The sequence below is a fragment of the Antedon bifida genome, chromosome 8, assembly GCF_963402885.1.
Source record: "Antedon bifida chromosome 8, ecAntBifi1.1, whole genome shotgun sequence".
NCBI classification, from domain to species: domain Eukaryota; kingdom Metazoa; phylum Echinodermata; class Crinoidea; order Comatulida; family Antedonidae; genus Antedon; species Antedon bifida.
The window spans coordinates 16,551,756-16,575,662 of record NC_136233.1 but is presented as its reverse complement, the minus strand read 5'-3'; the positions used below and the strand labels follow the sequence as shown (position 1 = coordinate 16,575,662).

The 23,907-nt window shown below is 31.7% G+C and overlaps 1 protein-coding gene across 5 annotated transcripts in view; it reads left to right on the top strand.

Moving 5' to 3' along the window:
- Window positions 1-18,080, top strand: part of LOC144850662 (protein CBFA2T1-like) — a 38,788-nt gene extending 20,708 nt beyond the window's left edge. The window contains exons 1-10 of one of the 5 annotated variants that reach the window (XM_078708024.1): window positions 3,503-3,527; window positions 9,317-9,457; window positions 9,798-10,003; window positions 12,180-12,269; window positions 12,614-12,792; window positions 13,166-13,407; window positions 13,772-13,845; window positions 14,167-14,407; window positions 15,639-15,829; window positions 16,152-18,080. In XM_078708024.1, the coding sequence (XP_078564150.1) occupies window positions 9,334-9,457; window positions 9,798-10,003; window positions 12,180-12,269; window positions 12,614-12,792; window positions 13,166-13,407; window positions 13,772-13,845; window positions 14,167-14,407; window positions 15,639-15,829; window positions 16,152-16,445 (1,641 nt within the window). In that variant the 5' untranslated portion in view covers window positions 3,503-3,527; window positions 9,317-9,333 and the 3' untranslated portion in view covers window positions 16,446-18,080. Of the gene's footprint in view, window positions 1-3,502; window positions 3,528-4,299; window positions 4,575-7,981; window positions 8,188-9,316; window positions 9,458-9,797; window positions 10,004-12,179; window positions 12,270-12,613; window positions 12,793-13,165; window positions 13,408-13,771; window positions 13,846-14,166; window positions 14,408-15,638; window positions 15,830-16,151 lie in introns of those variants that run through there. The other 4 variants (XM_078708023.1, XM_078708022.1, XM_078708020.1 and 1 more) reach the window with 4 other exon arrangements.
- Window positions 18,081-23,907: the final 5,827 nt, after the last annotated feature.

The following is a 23,907-nucleotide window of genomic DNA, read 5'->3' as shown; positions in this document are numbered from 1 at the left end:
CTTTCACCTAGCAGAAATTGTTGCATTGCATAAAATTCGTCAAAATGAAATAGTAAATGTCTGAGTTTTTTTGTATGCATTTTAATATTCCGCGCAAGATTTGTTTCGTGTAAGATTTCTTTTGCAAATTGACATCAACAGAGTACTTTTTAGTTTAATATATAGAAAAAAAAAATTGTCTAAACCAACCAACCAGTCAAAAAAACAAACATAGCATTTATTGTGAAATACTGTATGTCAAAAATGACTATGCAAGTTATTACATGTTATCCACAAATTGTTTGATGATATTTTGATGTTACAGTCAACTCTCTGAAAACCAGACTTTTCTTAAAGTCTAAAAGAGCCCAAATTCATTTTTACCATTAAAAACATTCAATTTCCGGAAAACCAGACATATTTGGCCAGTCCAAAGTTGGTCCGGTATTGGGAGAGTTGACTATATTTGCTTTAGACACAATATCTTATATATAACCACATTAAATTATTTTAAACATCAGACAATCAATCAATGATTTACCAGTTATTTAAATCAAAATGTTGTTATCAGGGTACTTGTATTTAAAGTTAAGAATAAAATAATTGTGTGACATATGGTATTTAAAAAAAATATAGAAGATTGAAGAGAAATTATTTGAATTGATTGAAAAATCCTAAAAGGATGAAAATCTTGTGTTGAGACCGACACATTGTTATACACTTTCACATCAACTGGAAAACGAACTCTTTGTACACACTGGTCGTCGGCCATTATTGTTATTTAATAAACTCCTAGGGTAACTATGTTGGGTCCTGAAAGTGTTTCCTTAATAATCAGTGGCTGTATTCACCAATCACACTTAAGTGAGATATTTTAAATATTAAGTATTTCACTTAACTCAATAAGTATTTCCCTTAAAGTGTATTCACTAATTAGATAGGAGATTTAAATTTAATTTTAAGGTTAAGTGTTTCTCTTAAGTGTGAATGGTAAATATGGCTTCCAACTAATATATTTGCTAAACATGGAATGTAATGGAAACACAATCAGTATTACTTCAAACTATTATCTCCTTTTCTTTCTTTTTCGTCCTTCTTGTGCACCATTTAAATACTCAATTGAATGCACAATGTAATGCCAACCAAAGTTGTCCATATTATATGGTGCCCTGATATCCCTGGAAATACTCAATTAAGCGGGTAGTATTGGCTTTATGGATAATGATCATATACCACCGTACCAAATAAACTTTTGGCAAATCTGATGTAATCGATTCCATGGAGCTTGTCGCCCGATGTTGTGCTTCGTCACATGATCAGGTCAGCTGAGATATGGTCCGAGTTTCTGATGATAATGTTACATAATACCGGGATAGTTTTAACTAAAACGTTAATGTTCAGGTTTAAAATTAAATCATACCGTAAATTACTGGTGCAGTCAAATGAATAAAATAACAGCTTATAAAATAATATTTATTTATAATATTTTTTTATTTTTGCATATATTTTATAAACAATATTTAATATTATGTAATTGTTTATACTGTAAATTAGCTTTGCTTCAGGAATGTCAAGCAATTACAATCCTGTTGGTGACCCTACATGCTGCTTACTTGCGCTCCAATCTAACCCCTAGCCATCAACGCAAGTTCGGTGGTCTAAAGGTATGAATGCCAGGCTAGTGATCTGGAGGTTGTAGGTTCGAGTCCCACCCAAGATATTCTCCATGTACTTTATAGTATAAAGTACAAATTACATCAGAGTAGGGCAAAACATCTGACCATAGTATTATTATTTTTCTTAAAAACAGTTCAGTATTAATTTACGGTTCCCTGAGGGAAACCTGTTTCTGAAATTTAGTTGCCCTCTCAATTTTTAGTTGCTCTACATAAATTGTTGGTTGCCCCTGAACCGCCGGCAACTGATTCTGCAACACCAGCATTCTGTGAGGTAAATATAATAATAAATGACTGAATGATCGCGTGATAAATGTATTGAATATAATGATAGTTTATGGTAATTAGATAGTTATTGAAGGATGATTCCATTAGCCTACCTATACCAGCTTAGTATTTTAATTAGTACACGTTTACCTATAATCAGTAAATTGTGATGGTACATTCGATTCACATGACTATGAAAGGACACATCGTCATCCAGTTCACGTGTCTTCTTTATAATTGTTTTTTTGTATCTGGTACCAGCATTATTTTCCACTGCCCAAGTTTAATAGCATTTTTATTATATAGGCTATTAGATTTTAATTGGGACATCTGACGAAGGACAACGTCCAGGTTTGTTTTGTGAGAAAGTGAGATGGTAGGGAATGATCGTACTGGAGTGCGAGTTCGAGACTGCTTTAACACGTCCTTCAAATAGGATGTTAAGCTGTAAGTGATAACTGAACCTCATTGAAGACCATAATATTGCCATTGTTATCCAGAGTAAATCGAATATAAATTTATAAACTCAATATATATAATAATAATAATAATAATAATAATAATAATAAAGAAAGAAATGAAATTTTTTTGATACTGCAAGAACAATTGAAATAAATAAATCCTTGATCGATTGATTGATCTTATTTTTTAGTGCAAAACCTTTTTATGGTCTCTGAAGAGTGTTAATGTTAATATTATCAAGTTTACCTAAGTAATTTTAAAAGTACAGTACTTTTAAACCTTATGATAAAACTTGATAACCAAACAAAAGAATGAATTGTGTACATTGGTAGAATTAAGAGGGTACTCACAAGAGGTACCAGCATTCATCTTCTCTAAAGTGTTTTGCTTTGTTCTCCTAATGTACAACTTATTTCTCTTAGTATTATCAGGGACTTACAACTCCCTGGTATTATTAAAACTTCTGCAGAATTAATTAATTTAATTTAATTATTTTAATTTTGACACACACACAATAGTTATTATTCTTTCTGGTATAATAATTTATTCTTAATTTATTTAAATGGTTTTTTCTTGTTTGTCTTATCATTATTGTTTTATAACAGTCTTTAATTTCAAATACATTTTGTAATTTTAAACATTCTACTTTTCTTTATTATTAATGTTTTTCTTATAAAATATGAAAAAAACATTTTTTAAATAAAAATAGTGAAATAAATATGTTCAAATATTTGCTTTGTAATTTCTGAATTGTGCTTCATAAAAGGCACCTACTGTACTTCTCAAATCCTTAGTACTCTAAAACCGTAATTGACTCTATCCTATGTGGTAAAGTATAAGTGCTCATCATTGACTATTTCACAGTGTGAAAAGACCCACATCCTTTTCCATTGTCATTCATATCCGTGAAACGGCTAATTTTAATTTTGATTGAAAAACCATATAACGCTAAGACTTGCCGACTTCTTATATGCCCTCTAGTTTCCTCAATCAACATTGATTTCTACGAAGGTGAAGGTAATAGCAATACTAACCTGCCATGGCGACTGTTATTAACGAGAAAAATCATTTATTTGTTTAATGACCTTCAGAACTTAACTAAATTTATTCAATACTCGGTATAAGGCACGTTCTAACATGAAGGTAGGACTACCAAATAATATTTGTTTTAAAACAATGCTCATTATGTTGAGGTGTAAAAATTAAATATTGATTATTAAATTTGTTTTGTTTTATTCTGTAGCAGATCAAGGTCGTAGTCTATTGGTTTATTGTCCATCTGACATTGGAAAAATAATAAGTACAGTTATGTTAATGTAATAGCATATAGTTTTAACTGTACTAAAGAAAACAATACTTGTTTGACCTAATTGACCTCATTGTTTACTATAGTATTATATTCCTCAGCTGTGTTAATTGATGACAATTCATTAATGCATTTCAATATGTATTAGTTGTTCCTAATTGTATTTAATTAACCAACTATCCTTTGCAATAAACAGTGATGTTAGCCCAACTAGCCTGTTGTAAAAAAAAAGGGCCGAGGTAATCATGCAGCTGCAGCATATCCTAGGCACACCTGCTCCAGCTGGTTTAAAGAATAGGGTAATGTCTGTGGAATACTACATTATTTTACAGGGGTGTATTCAGTAATAAACTCATTTGTAAACAAATACTAAAGCATGTAAATATGTTCTTCTATACTTTATATATTTGGTATTTACATTATTCATATCTTAATAATGTTTTAAAATGTTATTTTAATATGGTTTAAATTTGGTATTGTTTGTTTACTTATGTTTAAACACATCTGTAAATAATGGTACAGTCTATATATTTCTACCAATGAATGTGTCCGTTGTATTGGGACATCTGCTGACTTTCTTTTGAAGGTACCATGTACGCCAGAGGGTACTAACACAACGAGAAAGACAAGGCAGCTATTTAGCATTACGATTTCTATTATTCCATAACAATAACTTTATAGTCACTTATGTACATGTGTTCCGTTGCGTATATCGTCACTAGCAAGACACACGCCATTTCATACATACTATCGTTTGTTTTTGTGGAGTTGATTTAATAACGTACAGTGGTTGGTTTATTGTGGATGTGTTGGGTTCTATCTCATAGTTTTAATCTATCTAATGGTTACTACTGAAGGATCTAATATTTATTTGAGTAACACTGGTAAGTGTTTTTTATTCTATATAAAATAATTTCCTCTTTTTTTCCTAACAACGTTGTTGTAAAGACAGGAAATGCTTACACCATGATTGTATTAATCAGCGCTTGTTTTTCTACGAGCAATTGCTTTTTTTTCAGCTGTATTTTATTATCTTTTGATGGATTTGCCTTGTTATTTACTGAAGGGAATTATTGATCATTATTTTACTTGGCAATCGGTATATTTTTGTCTTCTGTGCAGTACAATTATGTTTGCTGAATAATATCACTGATATTTTCATATTATAGATTTTCGTTCGAATATAAATACAACTGTATAGTAGTACAAATTTGTTTTAAATTTAAAATTATTGATCTTAATTTTAATTAATTTTTGAAGAATCATTAGTAGGATATTAAAAAAAATGAAATCCCAAATTATTCTGCAATTATATTTAGTTGGGTAATTGTACAGTATATCACATAATACCTGGAGGTTAAAATTATTTAAGAAAGTAAAAAAAAAAAGCGGTAGATTTTTAAAGAAAATGTTTAGTCCGCAATGATTAGTTAGTTTGATTGATAGACTATATTTTTGATTGATCGTCGTTGTCCCTCCGAGCAGATTAACTGTTAATATTCAGATTAAATAATAAACCAATATTTCATGTTAAAGGATTTTCATGATTTACTGTCAAAACCAGTTAATAAATCACGAATATTTGTTCCCGGGGGAACTTATGACCTTGTGTGGTCTCTAGTAGTAATCTGCAAGTATTACCTGCGTGTATGTTAGGATTAAGTTGTTAAATTAATCATGAAAAATCGTGAAAGGCAAAGCCTTCAGACCGAACCTGACAGTTTTGACCGAGGACTTTTTGTACTGATATAGAAATACTATTGTAATAATATTATTGAAATATTAATTAGCTCTAATTAGCTATGATAATGAATACAATAATTTGTGTAGATTACGTTAATGGCTACCCTGGTAAAATGCAATGGTTCTTAAATCACACTATTGTTTTATAAATAAATATCTTTTTATAAAGCTTATAATTTAGTCTTTTTGGTCCCTTTTATAATCGTTAGTTCATACATCATACGCTCTTTAAAAGTACATCATTGGTGTCCGTGTGCTACGCTATTCATTTCATTCTACCATCATATAATCTTTGTTTGTTTTTCTTAAGTCCCTTGCTAGCTAAAATCTCACGTAATGAATTACCGATTGATTATGCTACAACCATAAAATTGTTTACAACAACGATCATCACAGTCTAGCTTCAATCTTTCAATACACCATTACTACCTTAGCTCTAAGTCTAAGCAACTAATTGTTAGTTCAAAGCAAATAGCATTTTGGTAAACAAGATATAAGGTTGTTTAATGTGATTACTGCAAGTGTGGAGAACAATAAAGATGTAACCCTATTATCTGATTACAATTTATCCTGAAGGATAGTTTTCAATGAAACAGTCACAGAATAACAATTTGTCGTCTTAACTAAATTTAGAATCAACTAATTCAATTGTAATCAATGTTTTCTCAGATTTTGGAGGTAGCAACAAAGCTTTTCAATTAGCAAAGGTATTATAGAATGTGTTAAATTAAGAAAATGGATTCCCTGATTGGTATATAAGCTGATTAGCGATTCTGTTATCCAATCTGCTTTGGAAATGTTTGTGAAAGTACAGTAAAAGATGCAGATATTGGTTGGATTTCCAAGAAACGAAACATGGTTATTTTTATCCACAAAATTGATTTTTGTTTGATAGTACATTTAACTTTAAGACCCCATCCTGTGCATTTTACATTACTTGCATAGCAAGAGTTTATAGTTACTGTAGTTGAGTACTGCATTTACAGTATATTTACATCTTGAACTAATTAACTTGGGCGTAAATAAGATGAAAATTTTGATTAGGTTTTATGTGGTTCCATTATAAAAACTACTACCGAAATAAAATTAAGTACAAAAGTGAATATATAAGGGTGTTGCTAAACCCTGAAAACCTCTAAAAAAACATAGCAAACCCCACCGAACCAACATAAAAATGAATCAGTCAAGGAAATGTACCACTTTAGACTTAAACTGAGACTCTTCTGTTTGAAATGCAGGTGCCCTTCCATTTGACCATAAATGTACAATATTTATTTACAGTAATGTGTATACATTTGTGTGAAAGTCAGTATCTATTGTTTTGTTTTTAATTGATAGACATTAGGGTGATCAAACATTACAATTATTCCTTTGTTTTACATACTTTGTTTTCTAATAAATTCTAATCACTTCCCTCATTACTTTTGATTACTTCTTTCTTTTCCGTTTCCTCATAGCTAAAACTCTGTGACAGTTGGTTAAACCTTAAGTAGGCCTACTTAGGTCTTAAGCACAGTTGAATTACCTTAACACATCTGTTCATTGGTAGTAGCTGATAATAATGTTGTAGAATATGGAATAGAATCTTGACACCATGCTTAAATCAAGGGAGTTTTCTAAAGCACGTTATTTGCCTATTGTTATTGATGTCACGGCATAGGTATTGTCTAGGACAGCCTAGGACAAAGATGTTTACAACAAATGTGTTAATAAGCATATTAATCTGTTAGAAGTGCTGACATGATTAGCCATATGTCATTTAGAAGACATGATATGGCATTACTTAAAAAAATACTAATTACTAGTACTAATTTGTTAAGAAATGATGACAAAACATTTTGGGAAAGTTGTTAAAATATGATGAATTAACATTTAAGATCACGAAAAATAAGCATATTAATTTCCATTTATTGATTCAAACAATAATAATTGCTGTATGAATAATAATCAATTAAAACTATCTTAATTCATAATTGGATTTATTTTGTCTTGAGGAAGAATTAATAAAATTATGAATACATGATTGATGGAAATATCCAAATTGTTTTAATTAGTATTTCTTGTTTTACCTTCAAGCAAAGTTTTATTGCCAGATACTGAAATTAATCACAAAAAAATACATAAAATGTACTTTTATATAATTAAACTAATTAAAAATCTATTTAATATTTGTAAACAAATTGTAAAAGAGCTCATATTTTAAAAATACAGTCGTGTAAAAATCAATGAAATAAATAATGTTCTATTTTTTGTATTTAAAATACCAGTAAAACAAATAATAAGATAGGACTACTATTTCATCATGGTATCCACACCTTTTGACAATGCAAAAAAAAATGCAAATTCCTTGAAAAAGTTGCAGATGACTGATTACCAGGTGTCACTTATGCCAGATTTACATTGCATACCAGGTGTCATTTACAAGGGAATTTTTAACACCAGTGTGTATGACATCATCCAAACTATACTCTGGTATGTTATGCTGACCACCTGGAGTTTCAGTATCAAGCTAACACCTGGCATATACTACAGTGGTTTGTTTGTGCAGCAGTGTGCAATGTGATCCTGGTCTAGGTAGGCAAGCTAAGCCAACAGCAATGAATACACAAACAAAGTTTGCTAGGGTGCCTTACCCTTCGAGTTTAAATTGTAATCAGAAGCATATGAATGCAGGTGGAGTCCAGTATGGCCAGACTAGGCTGGAGTTTCCCATGTACCATAACAGTGGCTGTTTGAATGGATTAGGATACCTAGGTATGGATATTATGATGTAAATATTGTTCTGTAGAGGTCTCTGTTACAGGTAGGCCTATAGGAGCTGAATTATTTCCTTGGCACAATTACTTAACTGGTTGTTGAGTGGATGATAGTGGTTCGGAGTTTGCTCATAGATAAGTTTGATTCAATGAAGTGTATGATAAATAATAATACAAAGCTTAGTAAACTTTCTAGCATACAACTATTAATCATCAGCATTCTACTTTAATTATCATGTTGTTAACTAGAGCTATAAATTTTAGGGCATAACTACCATGCATTTTTCTCACCCATATGGCCCGAGGACCGGTGAATAAGCCTAACTTTACACTAGTAAGTAAGCTACGATGACGCTGATTAGAAATGTCGTTTGACTGATGTAAGCACGTATTACCCACTGGCTATTCTCATTTATTAAGCAGTTACAAACATTTACGATACATTCTGGGCTTACGGCTAATGGCAAACCTTTGTGATCTTTCTTGAAGCAAATCTATAGACTTATTATTTATTCATTCAAACTAAAACATGCTTGTCATTTCTGATATTCATTTTTAAGTAATGTCTAGTATGCGCTTCTTTAGTGTTTAACAGTGAAGTGTTAAAATGTCTCATTTTATAAACCTCCAAAATCATTTTACCTTTTTGCGGTTGAACAGTTCTTTGATTTTGTTTCTTTCTTGATATTTCAGAGAATAATATCAGAGTTGTAATATTCAGACAAATTATCTCTCTAGTTATCATTTCAGTTTAGTTTTATCATACCCTGTACCTCCTTCTATAACAATTGGCCTTTCCTAATACACTCTGCTTCCTTCTCTTACTTTCTCCCTCCCCACAAACACTTGGAGAGCCACTAAACAACTTATATTTTAATACGAAGTCTTATTCTTAAATATCTGTATACAATTCTTTACGTTAAACCAGTGATAGATACCTTCCGACTTCTTGTCGGCAATGACTAGATGTTTAAGTGATTGCTCATATTTCTTGTTATTTCTCTTATGATACCTTGACAAAAAAAAAATTGTAGGCTAAATAAATTAAAACTAAATTAACAAGACGTCAATGCATGTACATGGAAATATACATAACATTAAACATTATCTCTTTATATTTTCTTTAGATCCATTGGAAGGCAAGATGCCAGATTCACCTATAGATGCCGCTCTTGTAAAGCATCCGTCACAATGCTCGCCAAATATGGTACAAACAAACAACATGGTAGCCTCGCATCCTAGGCCAGTGTCAACAGGCTCCTCAACAGGTAAATATTCCATTTAACAACTGTGCTTATCAATACTCAACTGGTAGAAAAAACCTAGTTTATTACTTCAGTTTGGGTGTTGCTTTTCTTTTTTTCTTACTTTTTTTTTCATTATTTTTAAAGTGCCTTTCTAGAAGATCAAAGCACTGTACAGAGAGATAACAGAAACCACATACAAACAAATAAATAAAAATGCTACTTGGGGAACAAATACGATTTTAGTGAACTAGGAGCTTGCATAGACTTTCACATTCTACCTTTTCACGTTTTAAGATTCTTGTTTTTGGACACTTTTTGCCATTTTACTTTATATTTTACTAATATTATGTTATTGTTTTAGGAGCACCCACATTAAATGGTGTACCATCACCGCATCACAGTACGCCCTCGCCACCTGGGCATGTTAACGGTCAGGAATTACCTCCAGCATGCGGTGCAAGGCAACTCAGTAAACTGAAACGTTTTTTAACCACCCTACAGCAATTTGGAAATGATATTTCACCCGAGATTGGTGAACGAGTGAGAGGTCTCGTAATGGGACTTGTGGTAAGTAACGATTGTTAATTAGAAATACGAACACGTTATTCAAACAAGTTCTCGATAATGTTGGAATGGTCAGACAAGCCTTCATTAACAACTCAAATGCCCGCTTATTTTCCATCTAGAACACTCTGTCAGATTAAATTTTTATACTATATATAACACCTTATGCTCTACAGTATCTATATTAAGTAAAAAAAAATGGTTATTAACATTCGCTTTTGCATCAATGGCAACACATTTATTTTTTTAACACATTGACAATGGAAATTTACTTTTTAACTTAAATTGTTAAAAATAGACAAAATCTTGCTCATGATTAAGCTGTGTTGAGTAAACAGGAAAGCTTAATGATTTAACGTTATTGTTTTTTTTTAAATAGTATTTTATTGTCTATTTGTCCATCAAAAAGCAAATGTTTTCAAAACAGATTTCCAGATGAATATTTTCAGAATGAAAATTATAAACAGCAATTTTAAAAAAATCTATATACATTTTTAATCAAATAACAATTTATTTAAATTTTAGCTATGTACTGTTGCTTTGTATAATAATAAATGTTTGCAAAAATTTTTTTAAATGCGCAGTACCACACAATGTAATTAATAAGATCAATTCTTGTGCATGCTATATATTTTGTGCAACGAAAAACACAATACTACAAATGCAATCCAAAATTGTGTTGCGCTATTTTTTATACATTTGTAAATGTACAACCAAAGTGAATTTAAGATTGCATTAGCGTCTTATTGTTGTGAAATGCACTTCCACAGCAATAAAATAATTTTTTACTCGATAATAAATTTCTTTTTTTAGTACTTAATCTTATTGATTGGTCGTTCAAGTGGCCAGTGTTCCGCAGCTGATGGAATTTTGTACATTTGATACGTGTTAGCAAATAATATTGCCAATTGTAGATCAATGAACGAGTAGTTTAACAATAGCTGCGTACCATTGTGTGCATTTCGTAGCAACGCGACACCTGGCATGCAATTTCAGAAGACAAATGAGAATGAAATACTTGCATCAAAATTATAATTTGAGTTATGCAAATTATTGTTAATTATGAAGATAATTTGTTGTTATATCCCTAGCGTATGATTTGATTACTAATGTGATACTATGTACTATAATTAAGCAATATAGAATAGGAATGTAAACAAAAGCTATGTTACAGTAGCTCTATACTGTACACATTACATTACTTTCCTCTGATGATGGTAATGTCTATACTAATATTTTCATTCTCAGTCCATACTTGATATAATCCTAATAGGGAAATATCTACACAGTCATCATTTTTATCATTCCTCCATTTTAATAATCTTAGTTTTACTAATACAGTAGAACAAAAAAAACCCCATCTGGTGTTTTTTTTTAATCACAATTATTATCAAAATACATTTTGTATCGTATATTATCGCACCTTGAAAATATGGATTACAAAACTATAATATAAAAATAATGACGGTCCGATCGGTTTTCAATATTTTATCAGAATTTTCTCACTTGTTTTATTTTCTTAATCTATTGAAAATGTAATAAATTTAATTGGTTTTTTTTTTATGCGTCATTAAAATCACTCAAGTGCGACCATATTCTATAGTCTTGAAATTCTCTGTAGTGAAAAAAAAATGCATCGTAGAATAGTAGTTTGGGAAATGTACCTGCAATTGTGTCATTATTTTATTCCCATTTGGCAACATATTGTGGCAAGCTCGGCTATTGATTGGTTCAATATCATCATTGTTCACCGAGTTCTATATTATTAATTTTTTGTTTAAACCTATTGTATTCAAATTTGTAATTTTTGCAGGCTGTTGTCATTGTTGCATGCAAATATAATATTTTTTGTTATTTTAGGACTTTTTAATAAAAGCACATGATTTAAATATTATTTCTCTATACCAGGCTACCCTCTCAATGCTAAATTTTAAAATTTAACCAGCAAAGAAACACAAATTTATGATATGACATACACAATAAAGGGTATTAGTAAACACTGCAAACCTCCAAAAAAAAATAGAGCAAACCTATCAATCCAACATAAAAATGTCTGAATCGTGTAGGGTTTAAAAAAATTTACTACATGATTCATTTTTTTTTGTTTTGTTTAGCAATACCGAAAAAATGTCTTTTTTATATGCAAATTAGATCAATGCTTAGTTTTATTTCTTTACAGAATAATCACCTAACAGTAGAAGAGTTTCATAATAAACTACAAGAGGCAACAAATTTTCCACTTCGCCCGTTTGTTATCCCGTTCCTGAAGGTAATTGTTATTTTTTTTTTTAAATCAAAATTTAAACACATGTTTGTTTGGGAAAAAGAAATACAGACTCATTATGTGTGCAGATAAAGTAGTACTGGGATTTTGCTTGGTTTAATTTTTACCTACTTGTTACCCAACTTGCTGACACACACTATTAGGGTAGAAAACTTACTAAGGGGCTATCTCACCCAAAAAAAGTTGTGTCTCCCCCCCCCCCCCCCACTCCGTAATAAACATAAAGTGTCCCAAGTGGGTCTCAAAGAAGAAGGTTTCAACTATATTTATTAACATATCACATTTACTGTGTAAGCAATAATTATTTATTCCTTACAATTTTCTTACAGACCAATTTACCATTACTTCAGCGTGAACTAATGCACTGCGCACGTATGGCAAAGATGACGCCTCAACAATACTACATGCAACACGAGAATCAATTACTCGGTTCAAAGACCTCACCGGTCGAAACCGAAGTCCTCATGGATGTGAACGAAAACGGAAAAAGGAGAACGCCAGAAGAAAGGTAATAATTTTGTGAATATTCATAAAATAGATGTTAAAATTCAAAGGTCACTTATATATTGTAGTTTTTTTTTTTTTTGTGATATATAAATGATGAAATCAATATTTTGGTAATTATCAATATTTAATAGTTGAAATAAAATTTTAATGTGTCATAATCCGCATCTGTTTTTATCAGTTTTTGTTTTGTTATTATTTATGGTTTTCATATTAAAAAAGGATATGTCCATGCATCAACACAAATGTATGTATGTGCTCTAACAAAGAGCTGTTAAAATGAAATTCTGAAAATAAAACAAGTTAATGTGAAAGACGTTTATAATTAAAAAGTATAAATATTGTGATATTAATATTTTATTGGGTTTTTTTACCAGAATATCAAATGGACCTAAAGATCTTCGATCAGAACACAGTGCGGAGCATCCAGCACCTAAAAGGCGTTGTTCTGGTAGTCCAGGGTCTGGCCATCAGAACGGTCCACCCGGAAACCACTTTTCACACATGCCACCTCACCAAATCCGTATGGAAGATTTGGCACATGCACGAGAAATGCGGGATATGAGGGAAAGGTTTGAACGGGAACATGGAGAAAGACACAGGCATTCCTCATTTAGTAGTAAGTATTAATATCATTGATATCGTTGTGATGGTCCTGGATTCTAATCTACTCAGATTCTTTATTATCAATGCCTATAATCATTCATCTCTTTTTTTTTATTTGAAATATTTTATTTATACTGGGTGACCTCTTCAGTCAAAGACAGGTCTCCCAGATGGCCCAGTTATGATCAGTGGCTGTGGGTACCCCCCTACTCGTCTTGAAAGATGTACTAGGTTCTTTAAGGTGCACATGAGCCAGATGTGTACTCTTCATCAACATTCATCATCTTCAAAGGTTTTCAAAATCATATTGGTCCATAGCTTTTTTGGATTGATCATTATATTGATAGATTAAATAATGATTGTTTGATTTTTTACAGGTCGTGACCTTAGTTACCCAGATCATCTTTATTTCGAAGGTCGTGGTGAAGACGATTGGAAGCATGTTGAGACTGTAAGTATACCAAACTGCCAGTGGCTTAACACAGAGGCCTGAGGCCCCTGGTTCAGAAACCCTAAGTGGCCCTGCTGAAGACCGATGTTTTCAGCCTTTTTTTAAAGCCTGTTGTTTCCTCTGGGCTCTGCTCAGGGGCCCTGTAGGCTCTGGGGCCCCTGGGTTTAGCCAGTTAACGCTCATAGCTGCGAACTGTCACACTCCAAACTAACTTGCCCTCCTAACTTACCAAATCACAATGACACAAAGAGATATTGTGTCTATGTGTTAAAGTGCAGCCACTAAACATTAATAATATATTATATTTATTTTTCAATTTAGATGTTGGAGTGCATTGTGGGAATGGTAGACAAAACGAAAAGAGCAATCAACATGCTAAGACAACGAAGTATACAAGACCGTGAAGAACTAGCGCTGTGGGCGCGGCGCCATGCTGAGGGTACAGAGAACGACATAAAGAAACGAGTCGGTGATATGATGGCGCACACATTCAGGCAAACAGATGACCGTGTCTCAGATGTAAAACGGCGAGCTGGTACGTCACGGATTACATTACAAATGGGTGAATGCATTTCATTGCCGTAGAAAAAAAAAAACGTTAAAAAGTAGATTTCCACTATTGAAATTACAATTGGTTTTTAATTGAAATCATGGCATAGTTAATAGACATTCTTTTCAAACTTCAAATATCAATTGTGATAAAATCAAGAACTAATTTGCGCTTTCTTCGTGGTGAAATGCACTTATCTCTGATTGTGTTATTTTGGAATTGTTGTAAACTAAGTTGGAAAGAAAATGTACTTATTTGTGTCAGGGTGAAAATCTACTTTTGTTTGTGCTTTTATTTTGCTTTTTTTTTTTAGCCTGTTTATATTTATTCCTTTTATTTGATTATTATTTTATTTGCTTGTTCATTTTAATAACGCTTTTTAAAAAATAGATGTACAGTAATTGAACAATGAGTAAGCTATGTGTTCTTTTGAATAAGAGGTAAACAACCTTTATAGGAGAATGCTCTTCCATTAGGCCACCAAAATATCTATGAATTTCACGGATATTAATTTCTTTGATATAATTATTTCATACACACATTTTGTGCCTCTTTAACCAATTTTATTGGATTGGATCAAAGTTTGAATTACTCGTTAACGCCATAAAATTCATGCAAGATATTGATATAAATTTACTGCCCGTGAAATACGACCAGATGGTATCTATTCAGTTTTATTGGTTATGGATAAAAATATATTACAAAGAAATATTGTAGATCAATGTAATGTATGTATTAGTAATTGTTTAGGCGCTAAATATTTATTATATGGTGTTCATTGCTATATTTTTATTTACTTTTCATTGTTTGTTTCGTCTGTGTGTTATTGTAATATTTTATTATTCACATTTACACACTTTATAAATAAAAAACATTGTCAAAAGACATCAGCATATTGGTAAATTTGTTTCATTTTCCGTATAAGGTTGTTGTTTTATATTTAACAAATTATTAATTATTAATAATTAATAAAACCACCACTACTAAGATCATTTTTGCTTATTAAACTATTGAAGTTTCACCAAATTTCATATAGCTAATCTTTAAAAGTAACTTTTCTTAGGTTATGATTGATGTTTTAGTGTAATTTATTTTAAATTGTTTAGTCTGAATTATACCACCAGCGTATAATCCTACTAAAGGATTCAAAATTGAGACACAAGACACATTTTGTACATAAAGCTATATACTTGGTCTATTGTTAGTAGTTTGTTTTTAAATACAAAATTATTATATTTTGTAGAAGAAGCTGTAAATGAAGTAAAAAGACAAGCTGTAACAGAGCTGCAAAAGGCTGTACAAGCTGCAGAATCAAAGGCAAACAAGTTAGTTGCAGCAGAACGGGCTAAATTAGATCGTGCGGTTTTAGATGCGAAAAGAACTGCAACAGAAGAGGCACTTACCGTAATTAATTCGCAGGATAGTTCAAGTGAGGTAAGCCAATGCACACCACAATAGTGAGTTGTTTGGCAGAACAGGTAACTGATGATGCCATAAATTAATTTACATAACAGCGTTCCGTACCTTTGCGAACATATGCTTTAATGTCAAGTAAAAATATGATTTTAAATTTACCCCTTTTTGAACTTGAGTGTTGCATGTACCATGTTATAAATACCTAATTAAATCATCATAATCATACATCATTATGATTTGTATCCATAACCCTGTGATTCTCTTATGCTATGCTACTGTATTATATAAATATTTTGTAAACATTTGTTATTCATAATTTATTTTTTTTTACTTTAAATAGAGTTGTTGGAACTGTGGCCGCAAAGCCAACGAAACATGCAGTGGTTGCAATACAGCACGCTATTGCGGTTCGTTCTGCCAACACAAAGATTGGGAAAATCACCACAAAATGTGTGGTAAACTCTCATCACAAAACAACTCTACAGAATCCAGCGCAACAACAGCCACAACGACGTCACCTGTTCCAACCTCCCCAAGTAAAAACTCAAGTCCGCCGGATCCTAACACAACCAGTAAGTCGAGATCGTCAACGCCCAACGCGCCCAACGCAACGTCGGTGGAAGCATCGCATTAAAACAGACCAATAACTGCCAGAACATGCAACCAATCATTGTTGGTATGCGTTATGAAGGCAATTTTCAACCAGTAATATCTCTAAGCTTAGAACAAATGTAAATTCCACGTAGTGTAGTGGAGTATCACCATATGGTACAGTTCTTCCCTACTAAGAATATAAAGGTTACATTATATTATAAGGAAATTTACAAATAAATTCATTTAGCTATAGAAAAGGAGTTATTACACAGAATTAATATAACGTTGGCATTTTGGCACATTCAGTTCTCCCCATTTTGTTTGCAGTAAGCATTTTATACCCAAGTAAAAAGAAATTCATTTTATTTTACGCCCGAATAGGCATAGAGAAGCATTTTGGGAGACCCTGTTTGGCATGTTCCATTGTGTGTATGTATATAAAATAATTTATAATGAGTATTGTTTTTATGTAAAAAAAATGTAGATCAATAGTTTTGTTATGTTTATTGAGTTTGTGACCAAACAAAAACTGTCTATGCTGCAACACATTTCTACAAATGTGTCTCCAACCAGAAATTTGGTCCCTGAATTAGAATAGGGTAGCTTCCTCCTCTCCTTTGCAAAATGGTTTCTGTGTTGCAATCCAGCGAAATATGTTGTTAGCGAATGATCGTCTAATGGGTACTGATATATCTGCCTGGGATACCACTAGGGTTGGGGTACTTAGTGGTTCTATATGACGTAACAATAATTGTATGTAGATTTGCTATTGGTCAATTTATTATATACAATATAAACAAAATCATCATGGTGTTGGTGATTGTAGGTAACTGCTTATAAATACATTATTAAATGTGGTAATTCCTATGTTATGGTGTAGCAGAGGTTATATTACAGTGGTGTAAAAAATATAAAGGAATATAACCTATAGTATTGCCAGAAAGATCCCTACGTTTCACCCAATTATATCATTTTATCCTCGTTATATTCATTATATTTGTGAAAGCAAAACACAAAATAATGCGATGCTGTAACACCCCTTCCTCATAATAGAATATCCCTTCATATTCCTTTACACAAATACATTTTTTTGCGGCTGGTAGATGAATTGATGGTTAAAAACTAAACGAAAAATACGTTTTTGTGTGATCTGTATGTAGACTGTAACAATGCCTTATTTTTGTATATATATACATATATATATATACCAGGTGTATGTGCAATATATATTGTCTATTTTTATTTTATTTAGACTTTAATCTTAGTTTATGTTTGTTTAATCTTTTTTATTCGTCCTTTTTCAATCCGTCTATACTTTAACATCCAACCTGGTTGTCCTAAATATTGCAAAGGTTTTTTACGATTCATTCGCTATTTACCGATCTACAACAAGTTTTAGTTTTTTGGTACAATAAGTTAGACCTTCTTGGATAATATTTAGTAGAAAAAATAGAATTATTTTTATTTTTAATTGAGTAATACAGTATATTTTGCATATATTTATTTGATTTGCTGTTTGGTTAAACATTTGACCAAACATTTTTGGGATTTATAATGCTCAAAAAAACTTTTTTGTTTTAGAATTTTCGTTAATACAGTATTTAGGTCCCAGTTGGACCATGTATTGGTGCTTACAAATGATGGAAGAAATTAAACTAAAAGCTCTATGTGACAAGGCGTGTCAAGTTTATTTAATAGTAATGGTCTTTGTCTATTTCCTGACACCACTAATTAAGTTTTAGCCTAGTCTACAATTGAATCTTTTGGTAAATTCCAAATCATCATCTTATAGTGTACTATACTATAGTACAGGGATTTTTTTTCGAAAATAAAAAGGTCAAAAATTGGCTAATTTTTGAAAAAATCCCTGGATTTTTTCGAATATGGCCAAAATGTCAAGTTTTTAAAATTCAATTATTATGCAATAATATTGCTGTATATGACAATATATTGCGTTATCATCATATTATAGTGCCATAGATACCATTTATGTCAAAAAATAAAAGGGTCGAAAATTGGCAATTTTTCCAAAATTTCTTTTTTTTTCAAAAAATGACCGATTTTCGACCTTTTTATTTATGTCAAAAGTGGTTACTATAGCACAATTGACATGCGCAGAACCCATTATTCGACTCTGCGCATGTTTATTATGCTATAGTAACCATTTATGTCAAAAAATAAAAGGGTCGAAAATTGGTCATTTTTCGAAAATGTCCCTGTACTATAGTACAGGGATTTTTTCAAAAAATGACCAATTTTCGACCTTTTTATTTTTCAATAAAACTTGTTACTATAGCACAATTGACATGCGCAGAAACCATTATTCGACTCTGCGCATGTTTATTATGCTATAGTAACCATTTATGTCAAAAAAATAAAAGGGTCGAAAATTGGTCATTTTTCGAAAATTTCCCTGTGCTATAGTACAGGGATTTTTTCCAAAAATGGCCAATTTTCGACCTTTTTGTTTTTCGATAGAACTGGTTACTATAGCACAATTGACATGCGCAGAACCCATTATTCGACTCTGCGCATGTTTATTATCCTATAGTAACCATTTATGTCAAAAAATAAAAGGGTCGAAAATTGGTCATTTTTCGAAAATGTCCCTGTACTATAGTACAGGGATTTTTTCCAAAAATGGCCAATTTTCGACCTTTTTGTTTTTCGATAAAACTGGTTACTATAGCACAATTGACATGCGCAGAAACCATTATTCGACTCTGCGCATGTTTATTATGCTATAGTAACCATTTATGTCAAAAAATAAAAGGGTCGAAAATTGGTCATTTTTCGAAAATGTCCCTGTACTATAGTACAGGGATTTTTTCCAAAAATGGCCAATTTTCGACCTTTTTGTTTTTCGATAGAACTGGTTACTATAGCACAATTGACATGCGCAGAACCCATTATTCGACTCTGCGCATGTTTATTATCCTATAGTAACCATTTATGTCAAAAAATAAAAGGGTCGAAAATTGGTCATTTTTCGAAAATGTCCCTGTGCTATAGTACAGGGATTTTTTCCAAAAATGGCCAATTTTCGACCTTTTTGTTTTTCGATAAAACTGGTTACTATAGCACAATTGACATGCGCAGAACCCATTATTCGACTCTGCGCATGTTTATTATGCTATAGTAACCATTTATGTCAAAAAATAAAAGGGTCGAAAATTGGTCATTTTTCGAAAATTTCCCTGTGCTATAGTACAGGGATTTTTTCAAAAAATGGCCAATTTTCGACCTTTTTATTTTTGGATAAAACTGGTTACTATAGCACAATTGACATGCGCAGAACCCATTATTCGACTCTGCGCATGTTTATTATGCTATAGTAACCATTTATGTCAAAAAATAAAAGGGTCGAAAATTGGTCATTTTTCGAAAATTTCCCTGTGCTATAGTACAGGGATTTTTTCAAAAAATGGCCAATTTTCGACCTTTTTATTTTTCGATAAAACTGGTCACTATAGCACAATTGACATGCGCAGAACCCATTATTCGACTCTGCGCATGTTTATTATGCTATAGTAACCATTTATGTCAAAAAATAAAAGGGTCGAAAATTGGTCATTTTTCGAAAATTTCCCTGTACTATAGTACAGGGATTTTTTCCAAAAATGGCCAATTTTCGACCTTTTTATTTATGTCAAAACTGGTCACTATAGCACAATTGACATGCGCAGAACCCATTATTCGACTCTGCGCATGTTTATTATGCTATAGTAACCATTTATGTCAAAAAATAAAAGGGTCGAAAATTGGTCATTTTTCGAAAATGTCCCTGTACTATAGTACAGGGATTTTTTCAAAAAATGACCAATTTTCGACCTTTTTATTTTTCGATAAAACTGGTTACTATAGCACAATTGACATGCGCAGAAGCCATTATTCGACTCTGTGCATGTTTATTATGCTATAGTAACCATTTATGTCAAAAGTGGTTACTTTAGCACAATTGACATGCACAAAACGCATTATTCGACTCTGCGCATGTTTATTATCCTATAGTAACCATTTATGTCAAAAAATAAAAGGGTCGAAAATTGGTCATTTTTCGAAAATGTCCCTGTACTATAGTACAGGGATTTTTTTCCAAAAATGGCCAATTTTCGACCTTTTTGTTTTTCGATAAAACTGGTTACTATAGCACAATTGACATGCGCAGAACCCATTATTCGACTCTGCGCATGTTTATTATGCTATAGTAACCATTTATGTCAAAAAATAAAAGGGTCGAAAATTGGTCATTTTTCGAAAATTTCCCTGTGCTATAGTACAGGGATTTTTTCAAAAAATGGCAAATTTTCGACCTTTTTATTTTTCGATAAAACTGGTTACTATAGCACAATTGACATGCACAAAACGCATTATTCGACTCTGCGCATGTTTATTATGCTATAGTAACCATTTATGTCAAAAAATAAAAGGGTCGAAAATTGGCCATTTTTCGAAAATTTCTCTGTACTATAGTACAGGGATTTTTTCAAAAAATGACCAATTTTCGACCTTTTTGTTTTTCGATAAAACTGGTTACTATAGCACAATTGACATGCGCAGAACCCATTATTCGACTCTGCGCATGTTTATAATGCTATAGTAACCATTTATGTCAAAAAATAAAAGGGTCGAAAATTGGTCATTTTTCGAAAATTTCTCTGTACTATAGTACAGGGATTTTTTCAAAAAATGACCAATTTTCGACCTTTTTGTTTTTCGATAAAACTGGTTACTATAGCACAATTGACATGCGCAGAACCCATTATTCGACTCTGCGCATGTTTATAATGCTATAGTAACCATTTATGTCAAAAAATAAAAGGGTCGAAAATTGGTCATTTTTCGAAAATTTCCCTGTGCTATAGTACAGGGATTTTTTCAAAAAATGGCCAATTTTCGACCTTTTTATTTTTGGATAAAACTGGTTACTATAGCACAATTGACATGCGCAGAACCCATTATTCGACTCTGCGCATGTTTATTATGCTATAGTAACCATTTATGTCAAAAAATAAAAGGGTCGAAAATTGGTCATTTTTCGAAAATTTCCCTGTGCTATAGTACAGGGATTTTTTCAAAAAATGGCCAATTTTCGAACTTTTTATTTTTCGATAAAACTGGTTACTATAGCACAATTGACATGCGCAGAACCCATTATTCGACTCTGCGCATGTTTATTATGCTATAGTAACCATTTATGTCAAAAAATAAAAGGGTCGAAAATTGGTCATTTTTCGAAAATTTCCCTGTGCTATTAGTACAGGGATTTTTTCAAAAAATGGCCAATTTTCGACCTTTTTATTTTTCGATAAAACTGGTCACTATAGCACAATTGACATGCGCAGAACCCATTATTCGACTCTGCGCATGTTTATTATGCTATAGTAACCATTTATGTCAAAAAATAAAAGGGTCGAAAATTGGTCATTTTTCGAAAATTTCCCTGTACTATAGTACAGGGATTTTTTCCAAAAATGGCCAATTTTCGACCTTTTTATTTATGTCAAAACTGGTCACTATAGCACAATTGACATGCGCAGAACCCATTATTCGACTCTGCGCATGTTTATTATGCTATAGTAACCATTTATGTCAAAAAATAAAAGGGTCGAAAATTGGTCATTTTTCGAAAATGTCCCTGTACTATAGTACAGGGATTTTTTCAAAAAATGACCAATTTTCGACCTTTTTATTTTTCGATAAAACTGGTTACTATAGCACAATTGACATGCGCAGAAGCCATTATTCGACTCTGTGCATGTTTATTATGCTATAGTAACCATTTATGTCAAAAGTGGTTACTTTAGCACAATTGACATGCACAAAACGCATTATTCGACTCTGCGCATGTTTATTATCCTATAGTAACCATTTATGTCAAAAAATAAAAGGGTCGAAAATTGGTCATTTTTCGAAAATGTCCCTGTACTATAGTACAGGGATTTTTTTCCAAAAATGGCCAATTTTCGACCTTTTTGTTTTTCGATAAAACTGGTTACTATAGCACAATTGACATGCGCAGAACCCATTATTCGACTCTGCGCATGTTTATTATGCTATAGTAACCATTTATGTCAAAAAATAAAAGGGTCGAAAATTGGTCATTTTTCGAAAATTTCCCTGTGCTATAGTACAGGGATTTTTTCCAAAAATGGCAAATTTTCGACCTTTTTATTTTTCGATAAAACTGGTTACTATAGCACAATTGACATGCACAAAACGCATTATTCGACTCTGCGCATGTTTATTATGCTATAGTAACCATTTATGTCAAAAAATAAAAGGGTCGAAAATTGGCCATTTTTCGAAAATTTCTCTGTACTATAGTACAGGGATTTTTTCAAAAAATGACCAATTTTCGACCTTTTTGTTTTTCGATAAAACTGGTTACTATAGCACAATTGACATGCGCAGAACCCATTATTCGACTCTGCGCATGTTTATAATGCTATAGTAACCATTTATGTCAAAAAATAAAAGGGTCGAAAATTGGTCATTTTTCGAAAATTTCTCTGTACTATAGTACAGGGATTTTTTCAAAAAATGACCAATTTTCGACCTTTTTGTTTTTCGATAAAACTGGTTACTATAGCACAATTGACATGCGCAGAACCCATTATTCGACTCTGCGCATGTTTATAATGCTATAGTAACCATTTATGTCAAAAAATAAAAGGGTCGAAAATTGGTCATTTTTCGAAAATTTCCCTGTGCTATAGTACAGGGATTTTTTCAAAAAATGGCCAATTTTCGACCTTTTTATTTTTCGATAAAACTGGTTACTATAGCACAATTGACATGCGCAGAAGCCATTATTCGACTCTGTGCATGTTTATTATGCTATAGTAACCATTTATGTCAAAAAATAAAAGGGTCGAAAATTGGTCATTTTTCGAAAATGTCCCTGTACTATAGTACAGGGATTTTTTCAAAAAATGACCAATTTTCGACCTTTTTATTTTTCGATAAAACTGGTTACTATAGCACAATTGACATGCGCAGAAGCCATTATTCGACTCTGTGCATGTTTATTATGCTATAGTAACCATTTATGTCAAAAGTGGTTACTTTAGCACAATTGACATGCACAAAACGCATTATTCGACTCTGCGCATGTTTATTATGCTATAGTAACCATTTATGTCAAAAAATAAAAGGGTAGAAAATTGGCCATTTTTCGAAAATTTCTCTGTACTATAGTACAGGGATTTTTTCAAAAAATGACCAATTTTCGACCTTTTTATTTTTCAATAAAACTGGTTACTATAGCACAATTGACATGCGCAGAACGCATTATTCGACTCTGCGCCTGTTTATTATGCTATAGTAACCATTTATATCAAAAAATAAAAGGGTCGAAAATTGGCTATTTTTTCAAAAAATTGACAAAATATAAAGTTTTTATAATTCAATTATTATGCAATAATATTGCTGTATATGACCATATATTGCATTATCATCATCTTATAGTACCATAGAAACCAGTTATGACAAAAAATAAA